At 44.4% G+C, this 16,117-nt stretch overlaps 1 protein-coding gene across 1 annotated transcript; it reads right to left on the bottom strand.

Moving 5' to 3' along the window:
* Nucleotides 1-1,129: 1,129 nt before the first annotated feature.
* hhipl2 (HHIP-like 2) lies at nt 1,130-15,067 on the bottom strand. Its single transcript, XM_007905039.2, has 9 exons — nt 14,696-15,067; nt 12,116-12,768; nt 10,983-11,126; nt 10,075-10,406; nt 8,849-8,975; nt 7,891-8,036; nt 7,516-7,597; nt 5,646-5,728; nt 1,130-3,654 (listed from the first exon to the last, which is right to left on the bottom strand). Exons 1-9 carry the CDS (start codon nt 15,065-15,067, stop codon nt 3,071-3,073), a joined length of 2,523 nt encoding a protein of 840 aa, XP_007903230.1. The 3' UTR covers nt 1,130-3,070.
* Between the last annotated feature and the right edge of the window lie 1,050 nt (nt 15,068-16,117).

Raw genomic sequence — 16,117 nt, 5'->3', positions numbered from 1 at the left:
CACACACTATTATATTGTCTTCCCTTCCTTGCAGATTGATTGTACAACACAATAATAATCCTTGCATTTGATGACGTGCTTATGACATTGAAAGGTCTCAAAGTGGTTTCACAGTCAATTAATTGCTGTTGAGGTAGTGACTGTGTGTTTGCTATGGGACCTTGCTGAAGCAAACGGCTGCTACAATTACCTACAGAAACGGTCGCTGAGCCTGAAAGTGATTACTGTACTTGCGAGCGCTTTGAGAAATCTTTGTGAGATGTTATAAGTGCTCTAAAAATCGCTTGTACTTCCAGATACTTTGCCCAGACACGCATTCACCTACAATTACACAGTGACTGCACTTTTACTTTGCACTAAATCCGTGAAATGCTTTGAGGGGTTTTGACGACGCGATGAGGGGCTGCTTCAAACGCAATGATTCTCACTTATAATTTCGGATAAAAATAGTTGTTTTTTTTAAAACATGAAGCCTTGAGCTGAAATGGCGTTCTCAATTGCAATGAGGTGAAAAAACAATTCCCTGCCCGGATCAGGTGCACCGTTTTGCATAATAGTAATTACAAGGTTGAATTGAACAATGAGAAACTCTGGACTGGTACTGGGTCTCGATTACGTTTCTGTCGATAGACCTACACATTGCTGTCAACTGCCACATGGCGCTGTAATAAGTGTCTTCAGTAGCCATTTGTGGAACCCTGTAGCGTGTTGGTTAGAGCACTCGCCTCGCAAGCGAGAGGACCCGAGCTTGACAGTATAATAATAATACTTGCATTTGATATAGTGCTTTTCACGTCTTCCCGATGTCTCAAAGCGCTTCACGGAACACGTTGTAAAGCGAATTGACTGTATATTTGTGGGGGAAACGCGGCAGCCAATTGCGCACAGCAATGTCCCACAAACAGTCGTGGATTAAAAATGACCAATTTATTATTGTCTTTGTTTTTCGAGGGATTATTATTGTGAAGTATATCCAATAGTATATCCTGTGAAGCGCTGTGAGACGTCTCGAAGACGTGATAAGGCGCGATATCATGTGCAAGGATTATTATTATCATCGATGGTCACTTCCACCCAACAGAATGTGCACACCAAACATAGAGAGATTTTGACACTCGCGCCTCGATCGGTCTTTCTGTATTGACGCTTTATTTTCGTGCCATCGTTAAATTCCAGTGATCACCCGAGAGCCTGTAGGGCCAGCCTCGCCTTTCGAACTGCAGTTAGAGCAGCCCAAAACCTTACGCGAACACGCCTCAGTGACAAAGCACTCTTGTCCTGTTAAACGAGAGTGACTTTATTGTTGTGCTGTCGAACTCCTGGGGACCCTGAGCCTTGCAGTTCATCTTATTGAGATTTAGTGCTCGTCTTATGAATTTGTTTTCCCTGAGATTGTTCGTACCTTTACTGCAGCCAGAAACTAATGTCCCTTGTGCCTGGATTTTGTCTGATTGCGTTACTTCTTGAGAGTAAAGCAAGGAGGATTTTCTTTTTTTTAAGCTTTCTTTACCATTTATTTGGCTTAACTGGAACCTCAGGAACTATCTACCTAGACAAGGGCCTGATCGAATGTGTTTACTATTCTGCACGCCGACGGCGAATGAAGATCGAGCGCTGGATTATTTCCGTGCTTTTGAAGATGCCGCGGAAGTAGTTTGCTGCCTCACAGCCCGTCTCTTTCGATCCCTCCTGGTTGGATTTGCGGACTCGCTCATCGTACCCCTGTGCCATGTTGGCAAAATATCAGCTGAATCATCCGGTTTGCTGGTGTGTACAGAGTGTGTTCCAGTCAGTGTATGACAAATAATGCCTCAGGACCGTTTAACCTTTCCCAGCTTTCACACGCTTGTGCCCGAGAGCATTTCGCTTCCTTAATTGCTTGCGCTCCTGTCTTCTTAGAAAAGGGCTTTGCCTGCGTTGGATTCTTTCCCTTTGTAGATTGTGGAAGGGGTTTTCTTCCTTGGCCGAGCGGTTGGTGTGGACTTTTGTTTAATTTAGCGTTGGCTTGGCCTTCAATTTGCTCTTTTGGCCTCTTCTTTTTAGATGCCGTGTGAGATTTGGGGCCTGTTCACTTGCTTGCCTCGAGACTCGAATTATCCTCCGCGATTTTGCTGCTGTGCCTTTTCGTGCACTGGGTGTATTTTTTTTTAAACGGGAGGTTTGATGGTCTGAGGTGAAGGTTTGGGAGTCACTGGCTTTTTATGGTAGGTAGCTTTGCCTGGTGGGTCTCACCATCGCTGATGGCTGAAGGCTGAGCTGCACTTCCAACCGTCGTGGCTGGTGGCAATTGTGTCGTGTTGTAATGGGCTAAATACCAACTCAATTGCTTGTGTGTACGGAGTGTCATTCCAGTGGGTGTCCAGCAAATAATGCTTCAGTTCTGTTTAACCTGCTGTAAGTTCCTTACAACGGGAATTATTTTCCTGGCATTTTGCCCGTTTTCGTAAGCGGGAATCTCCACCATATGGTGGAACTTAAACCACAAGATTGCTGTGTTTGTAACAGCAATGTGACGGGAGATCTTCTCAAAGTGTGAGCCTGAATACCGGTGCACCTAGTGTTGCTTTGCTAAGAGTAATTGGACCTGGAGTTGCATCTGCGCATTGACCTCCGATGCCCGGGAGCGAAACTAAACAGATACTAAGAATTAGGTTGTTCCTCACCGCAAGGGAGCGGGAAATTGTATCATCCCAGTGTTGCGCTACCGTTAAAAGTGGGGAATGGCGGGAATTGGGCACGGTATTATCATCAGTTTCCGCGAAGAAGAGGCCTTCCAGCTCTCGAGATGAAGTGAACCTCTGCAAAGAGCTGGTCTCTCAGCTCACGAGATGAGATACTCGCTGTGAGGAACGTGGCTCGGTGCTTGTAAGCTCTTTTGACCCTCTCGTTTGGATTTGCGGAACTCGATCATCATACTCGCGTGCCTCAGTGGCGAAATATCAGCTGAATCATCCAGTTGCTTGTGTGTACAGAGTGTGTTCCGGCCAGCGTACAACAAATAATGTTTTGGGTCTGTTTAACCTGCTGACGTTTTCTCTTTTTTTTTTTCTTTTTTTTTTTAAGACAGGAGTCAATTCCTCGGTGCTTTCCCAGTTTTCACACGTTTGTGCCGAGAGCGTTTCACCACCTTGATTGCTTTCGCTGCTGTCTTCTTAGGAACGGGCTTTGGCTGCCTTCCCTTTGCAGATTGTGAAATGTTTTCCTTCCTTGGCCGGGCAGACGGTGTCAACCTTTTGTAGCCCGCTCTGTCTCGCGTTGGCTTGGCCTTCGATTTGCTCTTTGGCCTCTTCTTTCTAGATACCCTGTGAGATTTGGACCTGGTCACTTGCTTGCCTCGAGACGGATGACGTCCCTGGGTTGGACTGGCTAACGAAGTGTCAGAGGTCGGACTCCATGGAATTATCCTCCGCGATTTCGCTGCTGTGCTTTTTCGTGCCGTGGGTCTTTTAACGGGAGGTTTGACGGTCTGACCTGAAGGTTTGGGAGTCACTGGCTTTTTACGAGAGCTTTTCCTGGTGGGTCTCACCATTGCTGTGTCTGAAGGCCGAGCTGTACTTCCAACAGTCGTGGCTGGTGGCCGTTTTGTGGTCTTCAGTCTCTTTCTCGAAGGAACAGTGGAGGCAGGAACTGCAGCACTTATTTCCGTGAGAGTCTCTGTGAAGTAAACAGAACGATATCACATCAATATATTCGCCCACAAAACATAGTCAATTCACTTTACAGTATATTCTGTGAGACTTTGAGACGTCTCGAAGACGTAATAAGGCGCTGAATCAAATGCAGGATTATAATGTATTACATCCACTTCTTGTGGAATTGCATTGAGAACAGAGAAAGTCTTTACTCTTTGATGCTGCATCCAGTTCCTTGGGACGTCCTCCCAACGTGAAAAGCGCAATAGAAATTTAATTTTGTATTATATTTTTGTCATTCAGAAAAAGCTAAATTCACATTTTTTTTCTCCTGATTACCTCTTCTAAGTTAATTCGAAAGTCAATCTTCTCCCAATCTTGACACCAATTGCCTTCCAAATTGAGATTGAATTGAAAAATTTCCAATTTTAAATCAAAATTGATCTTGCAAGGTAAGATCTGCATACTTCCGTACTTTTTTGAAGAATAATTTACTATAACTATCCATGGAACCAGTCTCCTCTCCAGTCCATCTCTTCTGGATTTGTGGACTTGATGGCCCCATTGTATTGTGTTGTATTGGGGAAACATCAGCTGAATTGCCCAGTTGCTTGTGGGTATGGAGTGTACTTCAGGGGGCGTTCAACAAACAATGCTTCAGTTCTGTGTAACTCGCTGAGGTTTTACAATAGGAATTATTTTCCTGGCACTTTGCCATTGTGATAAGCGGGAATCTCCACCATATGGTGGAACTTAGAGCACAAGATTGCTGCCTTTGTAACAGCAATGTGACGGGAGACTTCTCAAAGTGTGAGCCTGAATAACGGTGCACCTAGTGTTGCTTTGTTAAGAGTAATTGGACCTGGAGTTGCACCTGCGCATTGCTCTCAGGGAGCGAAACTAAACAGATACTGAGAATTAGGTTGTTCCTCACAGCAAGGGAGCGGGAAATTGTATCATCCCAGTGTTGCCCTACCGTTAAAAGTGGGGAACGGGGGCACAACATTATCATCAGTTTCCGCGAAGAAGAGGTCTTCCAGCTCACGAGATGAAGAGCCCTCGGTAAAGAACTGGTCTCTCAACTCACGAGATGAATTACTCGCTGTGAGGAACGTGACTCTGTGCTTGTAAGATTAATTGTGCTTTGTGAATCGCTGAGCTCCCAATTCATGAGATTCACTGTGCTCTGTGCAGGCAGCCCTCGATCCACGGGATGTATTGTTGGTCAGTTCTCAGCTTGTTGGGATTCACTGCTATCTGCAAAGAGCTGAGCCGTTCCCAATACACGAGACTCAGCGCACAACTAATTACTGCTCGTGTCAAACTTAGTACAAGAGGCGTGTGTTTGATTGATCCATTAAAAATAAGCACATTTTCCGCCCCACCCCACCCCCTCCGCCCGGAGAACGGACGCCATCAATTTTGCCTCCTTCATTTTGTGATTTTTACCCTCGGGAGAAAGGTTGATTCTTAAAAGGAAGCAGTTTTTTTTTAGAAAAAGGAGGATTTTAAGAAGAAATCCCATTAACTTTGCAGTGATTCATCTCTTCTCTATTCATTAAACTGCAATTCTAAAGCTTGGCGCAAAAAATACTATCTAGGGGTCAGAATTGCAGTCACAGATAATTGTCTCTTTGGTCAAAAATACGATAAAATTTACATTTATACAGTTACAGTCTTGCATGTTGAGAGGATGGTTCATGTGAACAAAAGGAGTCAACATTTATGACTGGCGTTCGAGGTGAAATCCGCTCCCAATCCTCAGAGACCGTGACTGCATTTTAGATAATAATGTTTGCATTAATAACACAGCACCTCAAACGTCGAGAGGACGTCGCAAAGCGAGCACGAGGTTCCCTGTAAAGCGCCAACTAATTTGTGCGTTGACCCGCAAACAGCCGTGACGTGTACGAACGATCGTTGCAGATGTCGCGTGTTGCGATTCCGAGCTCGCTGCGGCTGAAGGCCTGAACTACGAGCGGGCAACAAACCGTCCACTTTGTGGAGACGTACTTTCTTGGGCCACAAATGGAATGCGTTTGCTTTTGACCTCGACTGGCACTGGTTTGTGTTTACACTTCCCTGGAGCAGCCGTCCTGCAAGAGGAAATAAAAGCAAATTCAACCGACGAAGCAGAACTGTGTAACTGCATGTCTATGAATGCAGTTTGTGGAGCTCCTGTCGCTCAGTGGTTAGAGAGCTCTCGCCTTGCAAGCGGGAGGACCTGGGTTCGATTCCCGGACAGGGTGAAACTTTGGGCAACTTTCCTTACTCCACACACACACACACACACACACACACGCCTCTGTTTACCAGGTTGTTAGTCGATTGGTGGATCGCTTTTCTGTGGGTATGAATTCCTTCAAAAAAAATAATAATAATTCGGTCACTTCAATCCACGAGTGTTTGTGGGGGCACTGCTGTCCGCAACTGGCTGCCGCGTTTCGCCCACAAAATATAGAGCGAGTCCACTTCAGTATACTCTGTGAAGCACTTTGAGACGTCTCGAAGACGTCATAAGGCACTATATCAAATGCAAGGTTTATTATTATTATTTTCGATTAGTTCCCACGCACAATTTCCATGTTAAAGTGCAGTAAACATCCAATTGGAGTTAACGAGATGCGTCTGTTTTACGCAGATGGAAAATCAATCCAGGAATTCCAGAGCATGTAAATATTTTACTGTTAGAAATGTTTCACATCCACTGTTTGTTGGAAGTCCAGGCCCGTATCCGCACACAATAAATTTTCTTTCTTTCACTACTCACTCTGCCATAAATCCGTCCAGCTTGGAAATTATCCAATTATGAGAACAGTCCAGCCCCCGAAAAAAGTTTCTCAATTGAAAATAATATATCTTCCAGCTCTGTCAACATGACACTAACCACAATTTAGACTCCAATCAATTTTTTTTGTCATCGCTTGCCTACAGTCACTACATTTTACAGTAAAAATCCGGTGAAGTGCTTTGAGATGGCCTCTCGTCATGAAAGGCACTATTGCCAAATGCAAGGATTATTATTATTGCTGTGATAAATACTACCTCCGATAATGCATATTATCCCCTCTCTCTCGCTCCCATTACTCAGTTGGAGTAAGGAATCACTTTTAACCAGTAATTAAATGGAACGAACATGAATAATTTTTATTTCGGAGTGGAGGCGGGGGGGGGGGGGGGGGGGGGAGAGTGTCAGCCGGGTGTCTGACACTCATGGAAACGCATCACCGTGCTTAAGAGTATCCAAACCAAGCTGAGATTTCCATGTACCCCACTTCCACGTGGTTGTGCTAAGGGAACAATATTTTATTTATATTCAATTAGATGCAACAACAACAACAACAACAAGATTCCATTTATAAAGCGCCTTTCACGTCAGGAGGACGTCCCAAGACGCTACACAGTTGGGTCATGACCCGAGCAGGGGGGAAATGGTCAGGGTGAGGGAAGGGAGGGAGCAAGGAGGGGGGAAATGGTCAGGGTGAGGGGAGGGAAGGGAGGGAGCGAGGAGGGGGAAGAGAGTCGAGAGGGGAGCTGAAGGCACGGGCTAAACAGGTAGTTTTGGTCAGTCCCAAAGATGACTACAAGGTTTCCAATTTCAAAGATCTTTTCAAATGAATTTGTATTTAGCTGGTGAGGACCTGATCATTATGGCAATCCTCTGCTACGATTCACTAAAATATGGCTTTGTGTTAGCCCATGGGTGGTCTTTGAGTCATGGACCTGACCCAGTTCGTTGTTATACAACTTTGTAATCAGAAGATTAATAATCCTTGCATTAGACACACCGTCTCATCACGCCGTCGAGACATCTCAAAGCACTTCCCAAGATTTTTACCATGAAGTATAGTGACTGTGTATTACCAGACGAATGGTTACTAACCTGGAAGGATCAATGAGTTTGTAGATCATCCCTTGTGAGGAGTACGCACTTGGAAAGGAAGTAGCCAAGAAGTACAGCTCCCCTAAAGAGATTGCAATACGCATAGGCAGGTAACTCAGTATTCAGAATCAAGAAATGTGTGCCTGACAAATCTAGAATGATGTAAGTTTAATTACAGAGACAAAGTCACCGGCTCATACGTATGTCAGGCAGGAGATCACTGGAGATGTGACATTTAAATTGTAATAGTGAACTCTGTAAGGTCCCACTATAAGTTAAGTATAACTAGTCCAGGGCTAGCGATCAAACATTGTTCAAGACTATTGAGATACAAGAGTAATACACACACTTTTAACAGTAGCTGCTTTCACTCACCTGCTTCATCTTCAGCAAAGGAGATGATAAACTTAAAATGCTGGTTAATGAGTCCTGGAAACAAACAGGTTTGGTAATCCCCCATGCAAATATCTTGTTTCTTCCACATCCCTGTCCTTATGTCTTCCTGTAATGCCATAATTCGACTGGATGAAGAATATAAAGGCTTATGTTTTAGGCTCTATCTGACTGGATGTGCAGTAACGGCTAACATTTACATTGTGTACTTAATTCAGAAATGGCTGCTTGTATTCTCCGCTTCTGCAGCATATTGTGATTAGTTAACACGACATTATTTTCCCTCTGACTCGTGATTTAACTGCAAAAGCTAAATCATACTAGGGAACCGCTCTGTTGGATGCGCGCTTCAAATATTTATCTTGAAATTAAACTTGGGAGAGAATTGATTTGACTGTAGGTTTGATTAAGACCGCAAGCATACACACTGAAAGTTTTGTTGCTTAAAATGACCGAGCTTCAGTTTACGGTCAATATTTAAATTCTTGTCATTCATGGACACGGATACAATTTCCTTACAAGAATGATTTTTTAAAAAAAAAACTCCAAAAGGAGAGGGTTGAAATCCTACGCTGGGGCTTTGAGCTCACGGGTGTAGCTGACGTCCTCTGTGGTGCGAGCATCGTCAAAGGTGCCGTTCTACGGTTCAGGTCTTAAATGACCTCCTGTCTTCCCGTTCAGGCGGACGTTAAAGAACCTATGACCCTATTCAATTCAAAAGAGGAGGAGTTTCTCTTTATATCTCGGCCCACAATCCTCCAATTAAATGCACCTCCTGGCTGTTTGTGGGGCATTGCTGTGTGCCATCGTCTACCGTGTTCAGCTTCAGATACACATTCACTAAATTTAACAGCGACTGCCGTGAACCCCTTTGTAATATTTCTGCACGACAGGACTCTATGTCAATGGCAAAATGCAAAGATGATTAAATATAACTCACCCACTCATGAAATCTCCAAAAATGTACAAGCCGTTTAGATTAGGCGATTCACACCCTCTGTAGACATAACCACCGGTGACAGATTTTCCAATCTTGTGGCCGTAGGCATGAATGGGAAGTATGTCGTCTGTCATTCAAAGAGAGAAAGAGATCAAATTGCATATTTTAAATAAGTTTCTTCACCGAATATCAGATAAGGGATAGAACTCTCCAGTGTATCATCAGATGAGTGTTCAGCAGCTCAGGGTATCTGTGCATTGCCAGAATGAGGTATCTCATTGGGCAACATTAGAAAAATTAATGTGCCACTATTTTCAATAAAGTATTTTGTATTCTTTTGCAAATCATGTAATTGTGCAAATCCATTCTGTTGACTACAGTGGAATATAGTTTGAACTCTGCCTGGTTATAAAGTTGATCCAATGTCAATGACAACAACAAATCACATTTGCACAGCGTTAGCAGGTCTTCCCAAGGTGATGGGCAGTCAGAGATCCACACCCGAGCTGGTGGTTGGGATTACGAGGGCGGGGAGAGCAGAGGTAGAAGTTGACACAAAGACACAGTCAACGAGGAGGGTCTTGAGACAGGTCGTGAAGGAGGCAATGGAAGGGGCGAGGCGGAGGGACTGTGGGATGGATAGCGTCAGCGATCATAGTAAGATGTTTGTGGCATGATTGAACAGCAGGGAGGTGGGTTTCACAGGTTAGTAATAACTTTGGTTCTTTACACCAGCGGAGCTATTTTGAGTTACCGGTGTGTTGTAACTGGAGCAATTATGGAATTGGACTAATGCAGAATGGGAGGAAAGTGTTCCTTCTGAAGACTGCAAAGGGGAAAAAAAATGGTACAAATCACATTGAAACATGTTGTCACATCACTTGCTCATGATGGGCTTTGTATCATCCTCCCGCCTTTGCTATATAAATGTGAATTGTATTGACACCATCACCACGAAAATTAGGGCCGTATTTGCTGAATCTTCTCCCTCACCGAACTCCCAAGCCTTACAAAATATTATCATGAAAACTCGCCCTTCTAAACAGTTCGTTCTCCACAAACACTGTGCCACGTTACTGAAAAATTTGTAGAACTACTTCATAGAAATTGTGCTTACTCTTATTAATAATAACAACAACAATCCTTGCATTTGAAACCGCGCCTTTCGAGACGTCTCAAAGGGCTTCATTTCTGCTATTGATGGAAATGTGGCTTCAAGTACTGACCTAATGATGAATTTTTGCACAGTTTCTTGTCATAGCATTCGAATCCTTCCTTGGCTCTCCAGCCGTAGTTTCCTCCTTTGACAATGATGTCAACTTCCTCATATTTGTTCTGACCCACATCGCCACAGAACAGTCTTCCCCTCCCTTGCTTCGTGACCGGATCCCCCCTGTCTACAGAGCAGCGCCACATGTTCCTCACGCCGTAAGCATAGACCTCTGGGCGAGCATCTGGGACGTTCACGAAAGGGTTGTCCCTCGGGATGCGGTAGGGCTTTCCACCGGGACCGGTTCTGTCAACGTCAATTCGCAAAACCTTTCCTAGTAAAGCGCTCCTGAAAATGATGATTAAAAACAAACAAAGTAAAAGTTGGGTAATAAAATTGCGGCAACCATTTGTGTCTTTTCTGTACACGAATACATTCCATAATTATGTGCCCTTCAATTTCCCCTCATCTCAGTTTCAAAGACATGTTTTTAAAGAAGTTGTTGTTGTCCGTGCATGTGTGTGTGTGTGTATTAGTTCTGTATTAGTCTGTTTACGGTCTCTATTCCTTGGTCCAGTATCTTCTCAGTGGTTTCCGATTACATGGTGGTATAATACAGTCGGTAGGTTATCTGACTGAACCACCACAGTCCACAATGGTCTACAGGGGTAGAGTGTGCTTTACCTCCAATTTTATGGTAATCAGAAAGCCTCCTCTCCGTAACATCCAAATCCCTGCTCACCCACGATACCTGTTTTTCCACAGAGTCTAAAATGGTTTCTTTTTCCACATGCAGTGGGTCGTTTCATTGTTTTTTACCCCTCAAGGACTCTTGATTTAAACCACTGTTTCAGGAGAGGGGCAAAATTTATCTCGGTATGAATCCAGAGGCTCTAATTATCGGACCTCTGGAGTCGGACTTACTTATTTTGAGCGTTTCCAAATCTGCCAAATGGATCTCCAGCTTTCCCGCCATCTCCGGTGAAGACGTAGAGAAAACCATCAAAGCCAAATAGGATCTGCCCACCATTATGATTGGCTGCGGGTTCCTCAATCTCTAGAAGATACCTGTCGGATTACACAGAGAAGATCAGTTTTAAGTTGAAATTCCAGTTTGTGCATTTTCTATACAAATAGTAATTAAGCTTAGCTGCTAATGAGCAATTGGAGGTCAGTGAATCTCAAAATTGTACAATTCTGAAGTATCAGTTGCCTGCGCTATTCCCCCCACCCCAACTCGGGTCCTAATCCCTGACTGTTCAACATCTTGGGAAGTCCTCTCGACATGAAAGGGCGCATTACAAATGTAATTTTGCATTGCGTTGTAGCAACAACTCGCACGTACGTAGCGCCCTCCACACAGGCTCGGCTTCTCACAGCAGCTTTATTTAAATGACAATAAGATGGAGAAAGGCAACACTGAAATCTCCAGGACTCAGCCTTTACCGAGTTCATTCAAGTTCACAGTATTTTATCAGAGTATCAGCATTGATTATGTTGCTGCAGATCTGTTGCCCCTGCAAACAGTGACCAAAATTCATGTTGGTGACCACCTTATTTGCTGTATAATTGTTTGGAATCCTGGAAGTCGCAGTTGTTTATTATGGCTTAGCTTTTCATATAGAGTTTATAGTACCTGAGTCTGAAATTAACTACAGTATAGCCCTACACAAATCCAATTTTACTTTGAGACGTCTCAACTAACTGTAGCTCAGGCGGATTTTTTTTTATCTCAGAGGCTTTAATCATCAAGTCTCTACCGACCGATGAAAAATATTCCGAGCGCCTGTAAACCGGCTCTCAGAGAATTGCAACTCCCCATCACGCGAAAACCTTTGAATGTGGAGTTATATCAGCGTTAACACCTGAAAAGGAAGCAACACGGGTCCAGTGTGGGAGTTTGCCCTCTCCCCTCGTGTGGAATCAGCTATTAGCAATGTAATCGGCTATTAACAATCACCACGTGGGGTGGGGGGGGAGAATTTGGCAGAGACAGTCACGGAAGCAGTGCAGGGGGAGGAACACCGAGAACGATCCCGAGCGGTTTATCCTTGTACCTTTCTGAACGTGGATCTGCCTTGTTCATGTCACGCGATGAGACCTTCAATTCGCTTACGCGGATTATTTCCACCTCGCCTTCAACCAGGACAGAATAATACACGTAGAACTTGCCGTTCTTCTTGAAGTTCGGGTGAAAGGCCAACCCCAGGAACCCTCGCTCGTCCCCGAACCACGGGGTGGTCAGGACTTGGCCCGTTAGGTCCAGGAAGGGCTCGGCGAGCCGGGTGCGGTCGGGCAGATAGACCCACACCAAGCCAAGCTGCTCGGCCACGAAGTAACGGTGGGTGTCATCGTTGGCGTGGATCATGAGCACAGGGTTCCTCAAGCCATTGGCCGCCTCTTGGAGGCAGAGCTGCAGGCAGCCCTCTCGGTTCTCCAGGGCCGAGCCCAGGTTCTGGTTCAGGTCTGTGTTCTGCAGAACGTTGGGGAAGCAGTAGTCAGGATCGGATAACTGGAGCCGGTTACAGCAGGAGGCCTTGTCCACCTCGCATGACTCTCGGACACGCCTGTTGTCGGTAAGCGCACCGATACACGAAGGGCACTTCAGGTGAAACTCGGAGCAGTAGTTGAAGCAGAGGCCTGGAATTTTCCTCATGGGAGTCAGAGGATCCTCAGCATCGTACAAGTGTGCCGCGTAGGGGGAGCACTCCTGCGGAGGACATAAAACACACCTGGAAATCTGTCGTAACAGGAGGGCCTTTTAAAATGCATTATTCACCAAGTGGATTCGTTGAATTAATCGGGACGGCAGTTTTTTGCTTTCGGGGCCTTTTCCAATTGATCACGGACCAGAAAAGAATAATCCTTGCCTTTGATACAGCGCCTTATCACGGCCGTTGTGACGTCTCAAAACGCTTCGCAGGATATACTGTGAAGTGGAGTGACTGTGTATTTTGGGGGCGAAACAAAACAACAGGAAAATCAAACTCCTTTTTTTCAAATTTGCCGACTCGTGGAATTTTAAGGTCACTTTCTCCTTTTCTCGGGAGAAGGACTTTGCAGAACTTTTCCTCAGACGTTTAAATCAGTTGGATCGAGCCCCAGTAGACTGCACCACACATCAAGTCCTATAATGATATAATTATTTCATGGGCAGCCAGGAGTCTAAGACACTTGCGAAAACCCATCACCGTGTATAAGGATGTCCAAACTAGCCTGAGCAGTTCCACATTTGCCATGCAAACTACACGTGGATATTTCCTTGCGAGTGGAATGGAAAAGAATAATCCTTGCATTCGATAGAGCCCTTTTCACGTCTTCTAGACATCTCGAATGAACATTAATGCGCAGTAATGTGCACACTAGCTATTCAAGTGTATCTCCAACCTTTTACTGACTAACATAAGGCAAGTACCATTGAAACAGACCAGTTTGTTAAGATACACAGGACAACTGCAGGTTTTATTTATGGGACAAATGTTTAGATCAATAGGATTCTTTCTTCTCACCGCAATTAATGGCAAGTCATTGTCTATCTACGTCAACATGCTTGAATACCCCATTCTTGTCGAAGAACACAATTGAAGAACTTTGCCAGCATTTCTGCTTAGTTCCTGCCTTCTCTTCAATAAGAATTCAGATGAATGAACTAAGAAACAAGAAGCGCACATAAATAAGGTTGAATGGTCTTGAGGTAGCAGATGCAACTAAAGCAGACATCCGTTTAATTACTTACCTCCCATGGAGACAAGATGGACTGCAAAGTAATTGGAGCAAATTGGAAACAAATCCTCAAGACAGCTCTGCAATGTGGAAACCACATTCAATCCATATTGACGCTTCCTCTCCTTTGTGAAACCCATTGCAAAATGGTTCAATTTTAGGTCGGAAGCAAGTTGCACTCTAACTGGGTGAGGTTTACTGCACTTTTACAATACTTAGCAATAGTGAACTCCAGTTTGTACTGTTCAGTTGGACATATTGCTTTATCAATCCCTTACGTAGAAATCTGAAACAGTGGCTAACAGTCGTCAAACTGTTTCCTTCAGGAAGTGAATCACTCGTTCATTTTAATAAATGTACGACTTCTCAAGCTTAAAGGTAGAGAATCCATTAGAGAACAATTGCAGTAAGCTTGCAAAGAACACACTATCGCAAATAAATGTTCCTTTCCAAAAATCTTAGTAAGCCAGAAAGAAAATCTAGTCTTTAAAATACAGATATATGTAGTTTGATAGATTGTGGAATGTGAAGAGAATCCATTTTTTGTTTGCTGTTATGCAAAAATCCGACCACATTTTCCGCAGTATGTTATGTTGCAGCCAATAGTAAGTATTGCCTGAAATTAATTCTATTGATCTCCCAATTCTTTTTATCCCCAACAGGAATACATTTCGGGGGACGGGGTGGGGGAGAAATGGCACAGAAAAAGTTAAACCGGAGAAAACTTTAATCTCGAAATGATTGGACATTGTATTCGCTGGGCAATTGATGAATATCTTCCAACAAGTATTGACCAGAAATAGATTTTTTTAATAAAGGAATAAAAAAAATAATAATCAAGAGACAGGAATCGATTGCTGTGGGATTGTTTAAGAAGTTAAGTGCAAATGCAAGGCCAGGACTGACTCACTTACTTGACACAGAATCTCTTTGATAAACACTCCACATGGGTCAGTTCCATTCAGGTGAAGCCATTCCACCACTCTCCGGTACCTCCCCGCCACCTCCGCATCTCTCTGCTGGTCGCAGCAACCGATGGCATCGTATTGGGAGCAAAAGTCCAGCTGGGAATCCGGTTTGAAGGGGGGTCTGTAATCCAAGCACTGGGGGTGCCCAGAGACATCAGGCACGGGGAGAAGGGCTGCCAACACCAGCAGCCAAGCCAAGGAGATGCTGCTGAGCTCTGGCTCACTCCGGCTGGTCCAGGAGTTCGAGCTGGTGAGAAACACCCTCAAACCTTGGGAGAAAAGCAGATCCAGGTTGGCTGTCATCACCACCTGCACCATTCACCTGCCAACGCAGACACCCACACTGACTGGCTGGGCCAATACTAACCGCCTTTCTGGTCTCTCCAGAGCCAGACCCGTGCGTCCTCAGCCTGTGAGGCAAAGTGGAGGCAACGACTCAATCAATCAATCAACCAACCGCTCACGTCTCTGTCTGTCTCACTTATTTGGTGACACCCAATCGCTGGAGGCATTTTTTTTTTTGAAGGATTTCAAGTGGAGCAGGTTAGGAGGAGGAGGAGAACAAGGAGGAGGAGATGGGAATGGTGGGAGGGGGGAAGAGGTTAAACAATAGCAATGTGTGGAGCCTGACTTGTATGCAGACACACACACACATATATATATCCCCAGAGTCTGGTGCTAGGAGACCCAGTGCTAAGATTCATGCATTGGTTATTTTTTTTTTGATGTTGCCAAGCTCAAAACGACCCAAATATTTACGCGAAAAAGAAAAAGTCTGGAGTTTTGTGGTCACAGTTTGCACCGTGGTTTTATGTGGCAAACAAGACAGTGTAAATATAGTGGAGGGAAACTTAGGACAACTGGTACTGGCATTGTTCCTACATTACATTTTATAACATAACAGTCCTCACCTCCCTATACTAGCACACAGAATGCCTGAAAATAACCTTGAGCACTTTTGGCAGGACCTCACTACAGCCTTTTTAATTCCGATCATTAACTACAACTTTACTCGCCAGGCGTGTGGGGAGAAATTCCACCTGGATCTTTATTTACCTCGCATTTCAGAAGTGTCCAGAATTTTGACAAGTTGTCGAATTCAGGCTGAGCTTTCTGTAGTTATTTTTAAAACAACTTGCAGAAAACTCGCTTCAATAACCAAGCCTCTAATTGGAAAATTTGCCAAATACCGCATGCTCTAAACTGCTGCATAAAATAGAGTGAATAATAATATTCCCCGCATTTCATAGGGCGCCTTATCACGTCTTCGAGACGTCTCAAAGAGCTCGCAGAATACACTGTAAAGTGAATTGACTGTATATTTTGTGGGCAAAACACGGCAGCCAATTGTGCACAGCAGCGTCCCAC

The sequence above is a fragment of the Callorhinchus milii genome, unplaced genomic scaffold (assembly GCF_018977255.1).
Source record: "Callorhinchus milii isolate IMCB2004 unplaced genomic scaffold, IMCB_Cmil_1.0 Scaffold3, whole genome shotgun sequence".
Classification (NCBI taxonomy): domain Eukaryota; kingdom Metazoa; phylum Chordata; class Chondrichthyes; order Chimaeriformes; family Callorhinchidae; genus Callorhinchus; species Callorhinchus milii.
This window is presented reverse-complemented; position numbering and strand designations above follow the sequence as displayed.